This window comes from Hibiscus syriacus, unplaced genomic scaffold (assembly GCF_006381635.1).
Source record: "Hibiscus syriacus cultivar Baekdansim isolate YM2019G1 unplaced genomic scaffold, ASM638163v2 tig00110163_pilon, whole genome shotgun sequence".
In the NCBI taxonomy this organism is placed as follows: Eukaryota; Viridiplantae; Streptophyta; class Magnoliopsida; order Malvales; family Malvaceae; genus Hibiscus; species Hibiscus syriacus.
The window spans coordinates 135360-150883 of record NW_024062610.1 but is presented as its reverse complement, the minus strand read 5'-3'; the positions used below and the strand labels follow the sequence as shown (position 1 = coordinate 150883).

The 15524-nt window shown below is 38.3% G+C and overlaps 2 protein-coding genes across 2 annotated transcripts; one reads left to right on the top strand and one right to left on the bottom strand.

The window, feature by feature from the left end:
* Positions 1-1711: 1711 nt before the first annotated feature.
* Positions 1712-3384, bottom strand: LOC120216645. Its single transcript, XM_039213998.1, has 3 exons — positions 2652-3384; positions 2374-2559; positions 1712-2279 (listed from the first exon to the last, which is right to left on the bottom strand). The coding sequence occupies exons 1-3, from the start codon at positions 3168-3170 to the stop codon at positions 1995-1997; spliced, it is 990 nt and encodes a 329-aa protein (XP_039069929.1). The 5' UTR covers positions 3171-3384; the 3' UTR covers positions 1712-1994.
* Positions 3385-5083: 1699 nt separating this feature from the next.
* Positions 5084-12450, top strand: LOC120216753 (subtilisin-like protease SBT3). The gene is made up of 2 exons (XM_039214095.1): positions 5084-7121; positions 12242-12450. The coding sequence occupies exons 1-2, from the start codon at positions 5084-5086 to the stop codon at positions 12448-12450; spliced, it is 2247 nt and encodes a 748-aa protein (XP_039070026.1).
* Positions 12451-15524: the final 3074 nt, after the last annotated feature.

Sequence of the window (15524 nt, the reverse complement as noted above, 5' to 3'; positions counted from 1 at the left end):
TTCATTCGGACCATGCAAAAACATAATAAATAAATAAATAATATATATATATATATATATATATATATATATATTAAATGCTTTAAAAATGTTTTCAAAACCCTAAAAAAATGTTTTTCAAAATAATATATTTTCAAAAAATATTTTTAAAAATTATATATTATATATATTTTCAAAAAAAATGTTTTAAAAACTATATAATATATATGTTTTCGAAAATGTTTTCAAAACTTATATATTATATGTTTTCAAAAATGTTTTAAAAATATTATATATCATATGTTTTCAAAAATATTTTAAAAACCTATATATTATATAAGTTTTCAAAAATGATTTTAAAAACCATATAATATATACATATTTTCTAAAATGTTTTCAAAACTATATATTATATAGTTTTCAAAAATATTTTAAAAACTATATATTATATACGTATTTTCAAAAATCATTTGCAAACTATATAATATATATATATATATATAGAGATGAAAATGAGTGTTTGCAGTGATAAATCGGGTCGGGTCAATTTCCGGGTCAGGTGATTATTGGACCGATTGTTTTCGTTTCGGATTGGTTAACTTTCGAGTTGGGTCAATATAGAATCGATTGTCATCGACTTGGGTCAACCTTTTGATCATGTCAATTCGGGTTGAATTTGTTATGAGTCTAATCAGGTATATACTGAATTATTGATATATTCTTGTAAAAATAGGTCTTCTTGTTTGTTAATCTTATCATTCAAGCTTAGTTCAGTTATAAGTCTAATAAAGTATATATAGATTTTCAGTTCAGATTACTTTCGGTTCGGATTAATTTTCATTTGGGTTGCTTTCAGACTGGGTTAAATTCAGTTTGGGTTGCTTTCAGACTAGGTTAAATTCAGTTTGTATTGCTATCGGTTTCGGTTATTTTTCAGTTCGGGTTAATCCGAGTTACTTTTTCGGTTTGGGTTGTTTTCGGTTTGGGTCAAACTAGATATGAGTTCATATTAGGTCAGCTAAATTTTGGATCGGGTATGATTCGAGTCTCATATCAATTTTGATCATCATATGTAAGTTAATATTATATATTAAGTCGAATAAATCGATTTAGATAATCTAATTCGAATCAAGTTTTTCGGGCTAGCTGCGGTAGTTATGGGAGACTTTATTAGATTAGGTAAGTAATCAGTCATATTTATATACCATCAATTTACTATTTCGTGTATGCATTAAGTATTTACAAGTTGCAGCTCAGTAAAACAACTTTAAACAAAATCAACATTTACTGTCTAAAAATCAATTTAAGAACGCAGATCGCCATTATTGATCCTAAATCACTCATTTTGTGACCATTTAGTAATTGATTAATGATCACCGACCCCTGAATCCTGGTAAGGCCTCTTGTTTATTTGTTGTTTTCCTTTTCTTATTCTAACGTAAACTGAATTATATTCATTAGGTGTATGCATGTGCAGTTAAGAAGATGAGAAACATATGTTACGTGTATGCTAGGACATTCCCTGCACATCACATGCCCAAGCGTTTTACTGCAGCAAAATCAATGGTTTCAGCTTGAGCCTGCTGTGGAATTCCAATGTCTTAATCTCAGTTTTCTCTAACTGCGTTAGACCACTCTTTTGAAGGAGATATATAGTGGCCTAGGAGGGCTGTATAGAGGAGCTTCAAACTATTTGTTGCAACTTGCAACATAAAAGAAAAACCATAGAGTCTGCGCCTAACCACTTTCTATCAGCAATAATAATAATAAATAATTTTACATTAAAAAATAGAAAAAATTTGTCACTCACAAGTAATCACCGAATTCAACGTATGTGCTGTTTCTGACTCAGTGGGCACATGGGCATCCCCAACAAACTTACAACCGCGTTCCTCAATCCCTGTCCGCTTAGCTGTTTTTCTCCTTCACTTCAATCTTTTTCGACAACAGAACAGATTAACAAAATAAATAAATAAAGTGTCTTCAGCGTGTTTTCCATGTGATTCGATCTTTTATCAGTCGTATAGGCAAGATTTCTTTAGTGAAATGGGGACGTTGGGTTTCTTGGGATCGTAAGTTATGTCGCATTCAATTTTCTTGTAGAACTTGGGCTTCACCAGTTTGCCCAGCGCATAAGCTCTTGATCGGACAACGAAGCTCAGTTTAAGTGAAACTGGATGAGATGTGGTTCCTGTTGAACTGCTCAAACTTGCTCCACTTCCGTATAAAGGAACCTTGTTTCCCATTACAGTTACAGTGACAGACCTTTGGCTCTTCCTAGATTGATAAAATCTCTTCATCTGAAACACCAGATTCAATAAATATTAATCCAAATGACATAATTAACATTTTAGTATAGTGCAAATGTAATGTGTTTTTTGGGACTAGACTTACGGCTCCTGAAGCGATGTTGATTTGAGAATATGAGAGATCAAGAGGAGTTGAGGTGACATGGACGCCGAAAAACGTTCCAGTGTTTCTATAAATCATTTTCACTGTGGAGTTCATGGTGATCATATCTGTTGCCACCCCTGTGGAATCCGAACCAGCTTGGATCTTGAATTGCTCAAATTTTATACTCTGAAAGATGAAACAAAGCAAATCAATCATAACCCATCTCGTAATTCAATCTAAAAAGCTCAAAAGAAACGAATGAGAGACCGGCCGATTACCTTCATGGTAATCTTGGGCTTTTGGGGTCTGCTAGCTCCCCAGAGAATCAGAGAAAACATTGAGAACAAAATGAAGAAGCCAAGAACAAAAGCTAAAAAGTAGCAACACCGAGGAAGTCCCTTCTCACACTCTCCATCATCAATGAGCCCTTCTTCTTCAATCATATCACATTCTTTCCACTGCTTATGTCCCTTCCTATGTGCTCCCCCCCTAGACGACCCGTCGTTTGGCAAGACCTTGCGGGATCCGGGTTTAAGCGACCCTGAAAACCGACTCGACAACGACTCACGCGAGTGGCGATCCACGGAGGCATGGGAGTGCGGTGGTGAACCCATGGGGCTGAGCACCGGCGTTGAATGGAACGAGGTCGTGGTCTTTTCTCCATCGTGTGAATCACGGGAAGGGCTCTGCACATAGTAAACTGGACGCCGCGGTGACCTCGTTGGCGATGATGTGGCGAGGCTGGTTACCTCTGGCTCTGAGTCTGTCTTGGCGTGCATTCTCGGCGTCGTATGCATCGGTTCTCACCCAACACTCTTTGTTGTGCGTCAGTTTATATAGTAGGGGTTGGTTATTACAAATTGGAGGTAAGTTTTATTGTTCGGGTTTTGATGATCTGTTTGAGAATAACTTGTGTGTGAGAGAGAGATGGATGTGAAACCATCATCTCAAGGGAGGGAAGCCGGAAGGGTATCTAAATCTAAAGTAAAAGCATGTGCCCCCATGTGGGATGATACCCTGCTCTATGAATGTCTCAATATTTGCCTTTTGTTTATTTATTCCCACCTGTTTTGGTTTCTCATTTTTCATCTTCTTTTGTCGATAATATGATTTTGACAGATATTTTGTTAGGCTAGGTTAGGTTAGGTAGATCGTTTGATACCTTCATTTATGCCAAATAACTATGTGCATCCCTTCCTCGCCACCTTATTTTTTCATGTAAATACAGTTCCAATTATAAGATCCGCGCAGTAGACGTCCGCATTTAGGGGCGAATGCAATGGCCCTGTTCCCTCCAAGTTGCAAAATTTGTCTTCTAGTCCCTTCTAAAATAATGAATTTGTCTGTTAATACAGTAATAGAATTATGATTTGGTCCCATTTTGACCCTCAAAACATTTTCTAAGGAAATATTAAATGGATTTTTCTCTGGGCCGAATACCCTGCCCTTTCTGTTGATACTGATCTAATTCTCATCATAGTTTATGGCATTTACAGGCTAAGCCCATATTGCCCATAACTTATTCAAATAATCATGCCCAGTTTACAATTACAATTATTGCCCCTAGATTAACAACCAGCTGTTCAGATTTAATGAATCGGAGGGAAGGAAGGGACCAAATTCTTAAGTATTTATGTAAATTTTTAAAAATTCCAAATAAAATAAATCTGGGTTGCCAGGGATTGAAATTGCATACTGTTCATTAAAATATAAGTATTTATTGTATACATATATGTTTAAAAATTAGGAAAATTCTATCTATCCTTTTGTAGTTATATATATTTACATTTTTATAATTTTATGGTGAAGTTTTATACGGTAACCAGCAAAATTCATGCAACTGTTCGAAACAAAAGAAACTTCCAATGACGGTATTAGGCTTACGCGTCTTCGTTAATAGCATGCTGTTCCATGAGATAGAATGAAAACATAGGAAATAGGAACACAAACATTGATGAGCATAACCAACATAAACTGACACATATGACTAACAAAAATTCTGCCGCCCTTCAATCTAACATTGATGAGCACAACATAGGAGAAATCAACACTTACAAGAAATACAACATGGACCCAATATCGAGTTGTATTTAACGGTTGGCGTTCCTTTTTCATCCTTGAATTCTATAAAATATTATTTTGTTTTTTTTATATTTTTTAATTTATAAAAATATTTTTTTATTAAATTAAATTAACTGATTAAAAAATAACGTTCTGTTAAGATGACATGTATTATTATATCATCTTACATTCAGAAACAATTTTTTTCCATCTTTCACATAGGAAAGTACATGTAACTGCTTGATGTTTACTATCAATGGATTAAACAGTTATGCGTAATTATTAGTCTAACTGTTTGAGGAAAATGAAAATACAAAGTACATTTTACATTCAGAAACATGCAAGGGAACAGGAGCAAATAATTGAGATACTAATAAGCATTAGCAACAAAGTGAGATAATGACAGAAAAGGCAAACAAAAAATAACAAAGGTTGAAGCTAACATTGATGAGCAGAACTTTGGAGAAATCAATACATAAAAGGAACCGGACATGGAGCCAAAATCAAGTTGGATTTAACGTTATGCAGTTCATGTCGTCTTTTGTTTCATTTCTGACGTATATATAAACGTGTGGGTGGGAATGATGGGACAATCATCAAACGTAGATCTTTCTAGCCTAGTTTTTAGCCGATCTGCTAGACTAGAAAGATGAGTTTCTGCAATTACCATCCTTTCATTCTATTTATTTTATTGTTTTTCGTGCTTGGAGTCAACAATGCAGTGTCGGAACCTGAAGAATACAAGACGTACATAGTCCATATGGACCCTTCACTAAAACCTTCGTCTTTTCTGACCCATGAAACTTGGCACCGGACCATCCTACGATCGCTGTCAAAACCCGTTCATGACAAAGACAAGCTACTTTACTCTTACAACCATGTCATGCATGGGTTCAGTGCTAGGCTGACACCTTTTCAAGCATCGGAAATCAAGAAATCTCCGGCTCATATCGCCATGCACGAGGAGAAATCTGGCAAACTGTTCACCACACACTCCCCTCAGTTCATGGGGTTAAGGCATTCATCTGGCCTGTGCAATGCGTCATCGTATGGTGAAGGCGTGATTATAGGAATGATTGATTCAGGAATTTGGCCTGAGAGCGAGAGTTTCAATGAAAAAGGAATGCCAGCAGTTCCTACTAGGTGGAAGGGCAAGTGTCAGAATAGTACAATCGACCCTTTTCCTTGCAATAGAAAACTCATTGGCGCCCAAGTATTTATCAAAGGAAGTCAGGCTGCAGGTGAGTCGGACTCACCAGACGATACACCAAGAGACTATTTGGGACACGGAACACACACGTCATCAACCGCCGCAGGTAACCATGTACCAGGTGCAAGTCAATTCGGATATGCACAGGGTGTAGCCCGGGGGTTGGCACCAGGTGCACATGTTGCTATGTACAAAGTATCATCTGGAGAATTAATTGTAGAAAGTGACGTTCTTGCTGCCATGGATCAAGCAATCGCAGATGGTGTTGACATCATGTCACTATCTCTGGGTTTTGGTCAGATAGATTATTTCGAAGATGTCATAGCCATTGCTTCCCTTTCAGCGATAGAGAAGGGAATTGTTGTTGTCTGCTCCGCAGGGAATGATGGAGCACCTTATACTACACAAAATGCAGCACCGTGGATTACTACTGTTGGTGCAGGAACTCTTGATCGGAGTTTCACTGCAACGGTGACCTTAGGAAATAATCAAACATTTGAAGGAAAATCACAGTTCCCAAACCGTGTTTTAGTTATAGATACACCTTTGTACTATGGCAAAGGTGATTCTGACAAAGCAATATGCAACATTGGAGCATTGAGTGAAAATGAAGTCTTTGGAAAGGTGGTCATATGTGATAACAACAGCATTATTAGCGTTTTTGAGCAAGCGAGAGAGCTTTCAAGGAATGGTGCAGCTGCAGGAATACTTATCTCAGATTCGACCCCGGAGGGAATTAATGGACTCAGCATTCCAAGCCTGATTTTACCTTCTTCTTCAGGTGCTTTGATAAAAAAGTATGCTACAGAGGCAGCTGATGACGCAAGAGTAAAAATCATGAGATTCGCGCTCACAAGTTACGGCACAAAGCCAGCACCACAAGTGGCCTACTTCTCTTCCAGAGGACCAAACCCTATTAGCCCAAGCATTCTAAAGCCAGATATAATTTCTCCAGGGGTCGATGTGTTGGCTGCAATTCCACCAATAATTCCAGTTCAATATGTTGATAATTATCAATTGGCTTCAGATTACGCATTATATTCAGGCACATCAATGGCAGCACCCCATGTTGCTGGAGTGACAGCTTTGCTTAAAGCTGTTCACCCTGAATGGAGTCCAGCAGCTATTCGATCAGCCTTGATGACCACAGCATATACCATTGACAACAATGGAACAATTTTGACAGACCAGTCCACTAACCTTCCAGGAACACCTCTAGATTATGGGGCAGGTCATATCAATCCAAACAAAGCCATGGATCCCGGGCTCATCTATGACATAGATTGGCAAGGTTATGTTGATTTCTTATGTGGTCTAGGCTACAGTGAAGCAGAGATGAAAGCTATTCTTAGACGAAGCCAATGGAATTGCAGCCAAAACCAAACAGATATAAACTACCCATCATTTGTTGCCATCTTTAACGCAAGCTCTCCGAATGTGAAGAACTTTACCAGAGTTGTGTTGGGAAATAAACCAAGTACAAGTAATTTCCCTATAACCAGATTAGTGAGAATACAAAATAAAAGCGGAAAAATAATACCCGAAATTGATAACGGAGTTCAGCCAATTGTGCTTACGTCTCCGGACTGCTGCAGATCTTTTACTAAGAGAGAAAATTTACAAGTGTTTACAAAACACTCACTACTCACAAGAAAACTCTCTAGTATTGGGAGAAAGAAATGATTTTTGGGATGGTTTTGAAGCTAAATGAGCTAGGGTATTTATAGTTGAAACTTAAGGACTTAATCGTGTAAATACCCTAAAACCTAGGGATTAATTGTGATTATCCCATTATCATTTTTCAACAAACATCTACCAAACTTTGAAAAACTATTTTTCAAAGAAACATTTACCAAACTTTGAAAACAATTTTCAAAGAAACATTTACCAAACTTTGAAAACCATTTTTTCAAAGTTGGTTACCAAACTTGAAAACCATTTTAATACTTTCAACAATCTCCCACTTGAAGACTGATTTTAATCTGTCTTCATACCTCGATCAATGCAACAGCTTTTCTAGTCTTGTTACTCTAGCATGCCAACTGAAGTTGAACACAACTTCAGTTTGTCTGTAGTCACCGTCTTTGTCAACATATCTGTCGGATTTTGAGCTCTACTGATCTTTTCAAGTTTCAAAATCTCATCTTCCAGAAGAGACCGGATAAAATGATATCGCAATTGTATGTGCTTTGTCCTGGAATGAAAAGACGGATTCTTTGCTAGATGTATAGCACTTTGACTGTCGCAATACAAGACATTGTTTTCTTGTTTCTTGCCTAACTCTTCCAAGAAACTTTGGAGCCAAACCATCTCCTTGCTAGCTTTCGTAACAGCGACATATTCTGCTTCAGTTGTGGAGAGAGCAACTATCTTCTGTAGTTGAGAAACCCAACTCACTGCGGTTCCTCCTAGAGTATAGACATACCCTGTAGTGCTCCTTCTGATGTCAACATTTCCGGTTAAGTCAGCATCTACATAGCCTGTCAGTATCGTATCTCCACCTTTGAAACAAAGTGCTTTGTTTGTGGTACCCCGCAGATATCTGAGGATCCATTTGACTGCTTCCCAGTGTACCTTGCCCGGATTATTCATGTACCTGCTAACAGCTCCCACTGCTTGAGCAATATCTGGTCTGGTACAAACCATGGCATACATCAGACTTCCAATCGCTGAGGCGTACGGCACCTTCACCATGTGTGCACGTTCTTCCTCCGTCTTTGGTGACTGTTCTTGGAGAGTCTGAAATGAACACCTAAAGGTGTACTTACTGGTTTAGCATCTTGCATGTTGAACCTGGAGAGTACTTTGTTGATGTACTCAGCCTGTGATAATATCAAAGTCCCTGACTTTGTGTCTATCTTGATCCTCATCCCAAGAATCTGCTTTGCAGCGCCCATATCCTTCATAGCAAACTGCTTTGACAATTTTTGCTTCAAGTTTATAATCTCTTGCATGTCTGAGCCTGCAACGAGCATGTCATCAACGTACAACAATAAAATAATGAAGCTATTGTCGAACCTCTTGATGTAGCAACAATGATCTGCTTGGCATCTGGTAAAACCACTGCTACTCATGAAACTATCGAACTTCTTGTACCACTGTCTAGGAGCTTGTTTTAAACCATACAAGCTCTTCTTTAACCTACATACCAGGTTTTTCTTGTCTGCCTCTATGAAGCCTTCTGGCTGCCTCATATAGATTTCTTCCTCCAAATCACCATGAAGGAAAGCTGTCTTTACATCTAACTGCTCAAGATGTAAATTCTCTGCAGCTACAATTTTCAACACCAGTCTGATTGTAGACAGTTTCACGACTGGAGAGAAAATTTCATTGTAGTCAATACCTTCTTTTTGCTGAAAACCTTTGACAACCAATCTCGCTTTGTAGCGTTTGCTCCCATCGTGCTCTTCTTTGATCCTGTAAATCCACTTATTGTGAAGCGCTTTCTTGCCTGGTGGTAATTCAGCTAATTCCCACGTCTGATTTGACAAAATCGAGTCCATCTCATCTTTCATGGAAGACTCCCACTTGACTGAATCATCCACTTGCATTGCTTCATCATAGCACTCTGGTTCACCATTGTCAGTCAGCAACAAGTAGTGCAAAGAAGGAGAATACCGTTGGGTTAGTTTAAGAATTCTGGAGGAGCGTCTTAGTTCCGGTGTGCCTGGTTCTTCTTGAACTGCTTCAGGACTGATCTGAACATCATTTCCAGAAATCTCCTCAAACTCAGCAAATTCCTTTGTTTCAGCTTTGGTATTGGAGCTGCTTGATTCTACAGTTGACCTGTCTTTGTACATCACATTCTTATTAAAAATGACATCATCTCTGCTTCTAATGATCTTCCGATTTTCATAGTCCCAAAACCAGTAACCGAACTCATCACCGCCGTAACCAACAAAGACACATTTGTTGGACTTAGCATCAAGTTTACTTCTTTCAGCAGAGTCTATGTGTACATAAAAAATACAACCAAACACTCTTAAGTGTGAAAGGTTTATTTTTTTCTTGCTCCAAACTTCCTCTGGTATTCTGCCATCCAAAGGAACTGAGGGCCCACGGTTGATCAGGTAAGCTGCAGTGTTAATAGCTTCAGCCCATAGAAATTTGGGCAATCCGGCATGTATCCTCATGCTTCTGGCACGTTCATTCAGAGTTCTGTTCATGCGCTCTGCTACGCCATTCTGCTGCGGTGTCATGGGAACTGTTGTCTCCATCTTGATCCCATTATTTGCGCAAAAATCTCTGAATCTCCTATTTCTGTACTCTCCTCCATTGTCAGACCTCAACCGCTTGACTTTCATACCATTCTCATTTTCCACCATGGCCTTCCATTTTCTGAAGGTATCAAAGACTTCTGATTTTTTCTTCAAAAAATAAACCCACACCTTCCTTTTAGAATCATCGATGAAGGTGACATAATATAATGAGCCTGCAAGAGATGGAACTGGAGATGGTCCCCATACATCAGTATGAACTAACTCTAACTTTTCAGGCTTGGGTGTCTTACCAATCTTTGCAAAGCTGACTTTTTTTTTGTTTGCCAAAGATGCAATCCTCGTATAGTCCGACATCTACATTCTTTAGATCCGACAGCTTCCCCTTTGACAAAAGTGTCTTCATCCCTTTCTCGCTCATATGGCCAAGCCTTTGGTGCCATAGGTTTGATTTCCATCAGCATCTGCTACTGTAATGATATTCTCTAAATTTAAGGTTACATAGAGAGTACCAGTCTTCTTACCACGAGCAATGATGAGTGCTCCTTTGGTAATCTTCCATTCACAACCTGAAAAGGTTGTACTGTATCTTTCTCCATCAAGCTGTCCTACAGAAATCAAATTTCTTTTGAGACCAGAAATATGCCTCACTCCTGTCAGCTTCCAGGTGGTCTGGTTTGGCAGCTTTAGTCGGATGTCTCCTTTTCCGACGATCTTCAAGGTTTCATCATCAACAAGATGAACCTTCCCAAAATCACCACTGACATAGTTCTCCATGATTTCTTGGCATGGCGTGGAGTGGAAAGATGCCCCTGAATCCAAAATCCATGATTCAATCGGACTGTTGACGCTTAAAATCATGACATCACCTGTCTCCTCCGTCATGTTGGCAGATTCTTGTGCGCCGGTATTTTTCTTCGGTGCTCGGCAATCTCTTTTGAAGTGGCCCTTCTTGCCGCAATTATAACAGGTAAAATCTTTATTTCCTATTCTTGATTTTCCCCTTCTGGATTTCGATCTGCCACGATTTGAATTTCTTTCTGAAGTTCTCCCTCTGGACTCCGTGTGTAAGGCTGAGGAGGTTGATGCTTCACCCGATTCTCTCCGTCGAATTTCTTCGCTCAGTACCATATCCCGAAATCGTCGAATTTTAATTTGCTGTTTCCCGACGAACTGCTGACTGCTGTAACAGTAGCATTCCAACTGTCTGGTAAAGATGATAAGAGAATTAAAGCTCGAACTTCATCATCAAATTCAATTTCCACTGAACTCAACTGAGTTGTGATTGTGTTGAGTTCATTTAGGTGTTGTGCCACCGATGCCCCTTCCGTCATCCGCAAATTGAATAATCGTCTCATCAAATGAACTTTGTTTGAGGCCGATGGCTTCTCATACATACTGGAGAGAGCCGTCATAAGACCCGCCGTGGTCTTTTCCTTTTGCTATGTTGAAAGCAACATTGCGGGATAACGTCAGTCGGATAACTCCGAGGGCTTGTCTGTCGAGAAGAGCTCAGTCTTCATTCTTCATGCCCTCTGGTTGTTTTCCTGAGAGGGGTTGATATAGATTTTTCTGGTATAGAAAATCTTCAATTTGCATCTTCCAAAATCCAAAGTCCGCACCATCGAACTTTTCAATTTTCACATTCCCTTCGTCTGCAGCCATCGCTCCCACTCGAATCTGGCTTCGTTTGGATCGTTTCTGACAATTTTTGCGAACCGCCGTGTATTAGAACACCTCCGTCGACAAACTCGTATCGCCGACCGAATTTCACTATTCACGTGAATAGTAACCCGAATAGTAACCTCGCAAAAAATTGACAAAATTCACAACCCAAAAGCTCTGATACCAGTTGTTGGGAAATAAACCAAGTACAAGTAATTTCCCTATAACCAGATTAGTGAGAATGCAAAATAAAAGCGGAAAAATAATACCCGAAATTGATAACGGAGTTCAGCCAATTGTGCTTACGTCTCCAGACTGCTGCAGATCTTTTACTAAGAGAGAAAATTTACAAGTGTTTACAAAACACTCACTACTCACAAGAAAACTCTCTAGTATTGGGAGAAATAAATGATTTTTGGGATGGTTTTGAAGCTAAATGTGCTAGGGTATTTATAGTTGAAACTTAAGGACTTAATCTTGTAAATACCCTAAAACCTAGGGATTAATTGTGATTATCCTATTATCATTTTTCAACAACATCTACCAAATTTTGAAAAACTATTTTTCAAAGAAACATTTACCAAACTTTGAAAACCATTTTCAAAGAAACATTTATCAAACTTTGAAAACCATTTTTTCAAAATTGATTACCAAACTTGAAAACCATTTTAATACTTTCAACAAGTTGTAACCAATGTGGGGGATGACCAATCAGTTTACCACGCTGTTGTGGAAACAACCTATGGAACGACATTCACAGTGGAGCCATCCACCCTAACCTTCACAAACAAATACCAAAAGCAAAAATTTGTTGTGAGCGTGCAGATGTACGGTAAAGCTCCTCCAGTGACCTACGGTTATCTAAAGTGGGTTTATCAAAATAGCCACATAGTTGCGAGCCCTGTGGTGGTCCTAAATTCCTAATCACATTCTTAACATAATTATTCATCAATATATCACGTGATTGTTGATCTTGAAGATTTAAAGCTTTAAGATAGATCTGTCAGTCATAGACTCGTGTGGCAATAATGTTCCCTGTAGAGAACAGATATTGTTTTCAGTTTCTTAATTTTTTATATGAGCAAGCAAATTTGAATTGGAATTTCGAAATATCTTATTCATCAGCTAAACTTATTGGCAGTGGAATCATTTTGGAAATCTTAAGCAAAAACAAAACAACAAGATAGTTTCTTAACAACGTTGTTGTTGGACTGGCTATATGTTATTTTTGCTACATGACCCCAGAAGAAAGACCATGGGCCTTGAAGACTGCTAGAAAAAATAATCATCCATAAAGATGTTCCTGATCCACACTCTTCCCTCTGTGAAGCATTGACTAGAATGATGAATTTGTACACTAAGCACTGTTATCTTGTGGCTACTTTTGTTTTTGCCGCTTGAAATCAACAATGCAATGTCAGAACCTGAAGAATACAAGACATACACAGTCCAGAAGAACCATTCACATAAACCTGCTTCTTTCTCAACCCACGTGTTATGGAGCTGATCTATCCGTTACTCTTAGATCATCGTCCAACCAAGATAATGATTAAGAAATGTTTTTCTACTCCAACAAGCATATCACTCATGGATTCAATACATAGCTCACTTCCACTAAGCTATCTGAAATTGAGAAATCTCCAGCTCATTTTGCTACATATCAGAAGTCATTTGGCAAGCTACTCACAACGCACTCCCTAAACAGGGCTTTCACTAAAACAGGCAATTACGTATTTGTGACAGACTATGTATAGTGCCCAGGCACATCAATGGCAGCACACCATGCAGGTGTGGTAGCTTTGTTGAAAGCTCTTAACCCTAAGTGGAGCCTGGCAGCCATCGGATAAGTTATGATGCGTTGATGACCACTACATATAATATCAACAACAAATGGAACTGCTTTGACAAACCAACTTCATGATATCCGGGGAACACCTTTAGACATCAATGACATTGAATTCCGAGATTACATCGGCTTCCTTAGCAGCCTTGGCTTCAATGATGCAAGGATGAGAGATTTGCTTGGACGAAGTCAATGGGAATGCAAAAACCCATCCTTTATAATTATAGCAATATTTAGCAAAGATGAAAGCTCTCCCAAGGCAATGAACTTCATCAGGGTGGTGACTATGTAGGAGACAGCGAATCCAACTATCAGGCAATCGCAACAAGTTCAAATGGAATGACATTAACAGTAAAGCCTCCTAGTCTAATATTCACTGAGAAATATTAGAAGCAGAGCATTGCTCTGAGTGTCGAGAGTAATGAAGAAGTTCCTCAGGTATTTTTCGGTTATGTCAAGCGGATTGATCAACATTCCTACACAGTGTCAGTATCATGCTCCATAGTAGTTCTCAACCTCTAGGTGAGACCCCTTATTATTCAAAACTCCATGAATCAAGAAAAGATCACCACTCTATTACCCCAATAATGCCAGGCTTCATTTTTGTTTTTTTGATAGATAGGGTTTGAGGCAATGAATGAACCATTATTTTGAGATAATATCCAATCTTCACTAATTTCACGAAAAGAAATGACCATCCAACTCAGTTGGTAGAGCATAAGGTTCTTAACCTTGAGGTCGTGGGATCGAGTACCACGGAGGGCATTTCATAATTCGGAGGTCTCTTACGGAAGCTGCTCTTAACTTGGTGTTGGGGATAACCTACTATCTTACCTCTCCTTACCCCATACATATGGGAAAAAAGGGACAGCCATATTTATTTTTACTAATTCCACGAAAAATGTCATGAGTAACAGATGACAATGTATTTAGCCATTAGCATAGTCCCAAACATTTGAGATTCAAATAGCAAAACTAAAAGGCACAGACATAATAAAAGTCGATGAAGAAAGAAGATAGATCTTACCTCCAGAATGTTTCTTCTTTGTTTCCAGATTCCAGCATGTACTGTTCTCGACACCTCTTAATATGTTTCGGAATTTAAAGGCCTTTTTTTGGATGAGAAGTCAAATAAAAGATATTTACTTATCTCAAATTATTACAGAGAGAAGAAGAGGGAAGCAATCCAAATTACTTTTAACCAAAGATTTTTTCCTTTTTTAAATTAAGTTGTTTTCATTGATGATGGCCTTCTGCTGCCGTGCTTCATTTTTGCTATTGCCCGGAAATGTTGTTAATCATTTACCAAAAAAGAAAAAGAAAAGAAATGTTGTTAATTATACAATAACTCTGTCCCAAAGAAACGTGGAAGAAACAACATACCAAAACGGGAAATATATATAAGTTTGTGGGAATTGATGGTGGCAATAAGAGCAAACTTTGTTAAATTAATGGGGTCCAAAAATCTAGGCTTTTCATATTTTTTCAAACCTGGAATGTATGTAAAATTTGATCTGCAATTGAGCTTTTATGTCGTGAAAGGGATTCTAAATCAACAGACGACAAACGAAATCTCGTAAGAAGTTATTCGACATGAACACGTAGTCTTGTTTGTGGGGGACCAAAAGGCTTAATCATGCAAGAGAGAGCCCCCTTCATTAAAAGATGAAAAACCACACAAAATGTCTCTCGAAAAAAAATGAAATGACAGCGGGCCCAATCATAGACCTTTAGCTGTCAAGGTTTTTCTCTTGCCGTAAATAAATCCCCAACTCGTAAGGGATGCATGTGAACTGTAAGATCCAAATGTTTCATCATGTTCAAGAGATCAGTTTCATGGAAAATAGCTCGTTCGAAAAATTAAATAAGCTGAATCTACCCAATAACAAAGAAAATGTATGTAAATGTCAAAAGTTAATGAAGTATCCAAGGAGATTGAGGGAAGTTTGTAGAGAGAATAGCATAGGATAAAAATAATGAGCTAAAGTTTGTCATGTTCTTGCTAACCATTATGAGCATCTCCTTTTCTGACCAATCGAGTCAAGCTGTGTCTGAACAAGAGGCTTGTGCCTTGTAACAACTAAACAGTAAACAGCTCTTTAGTCAGGAGCCTTGTGAGGTCATCTTATCTTTATCTTGAACCTTGGACTTTGAA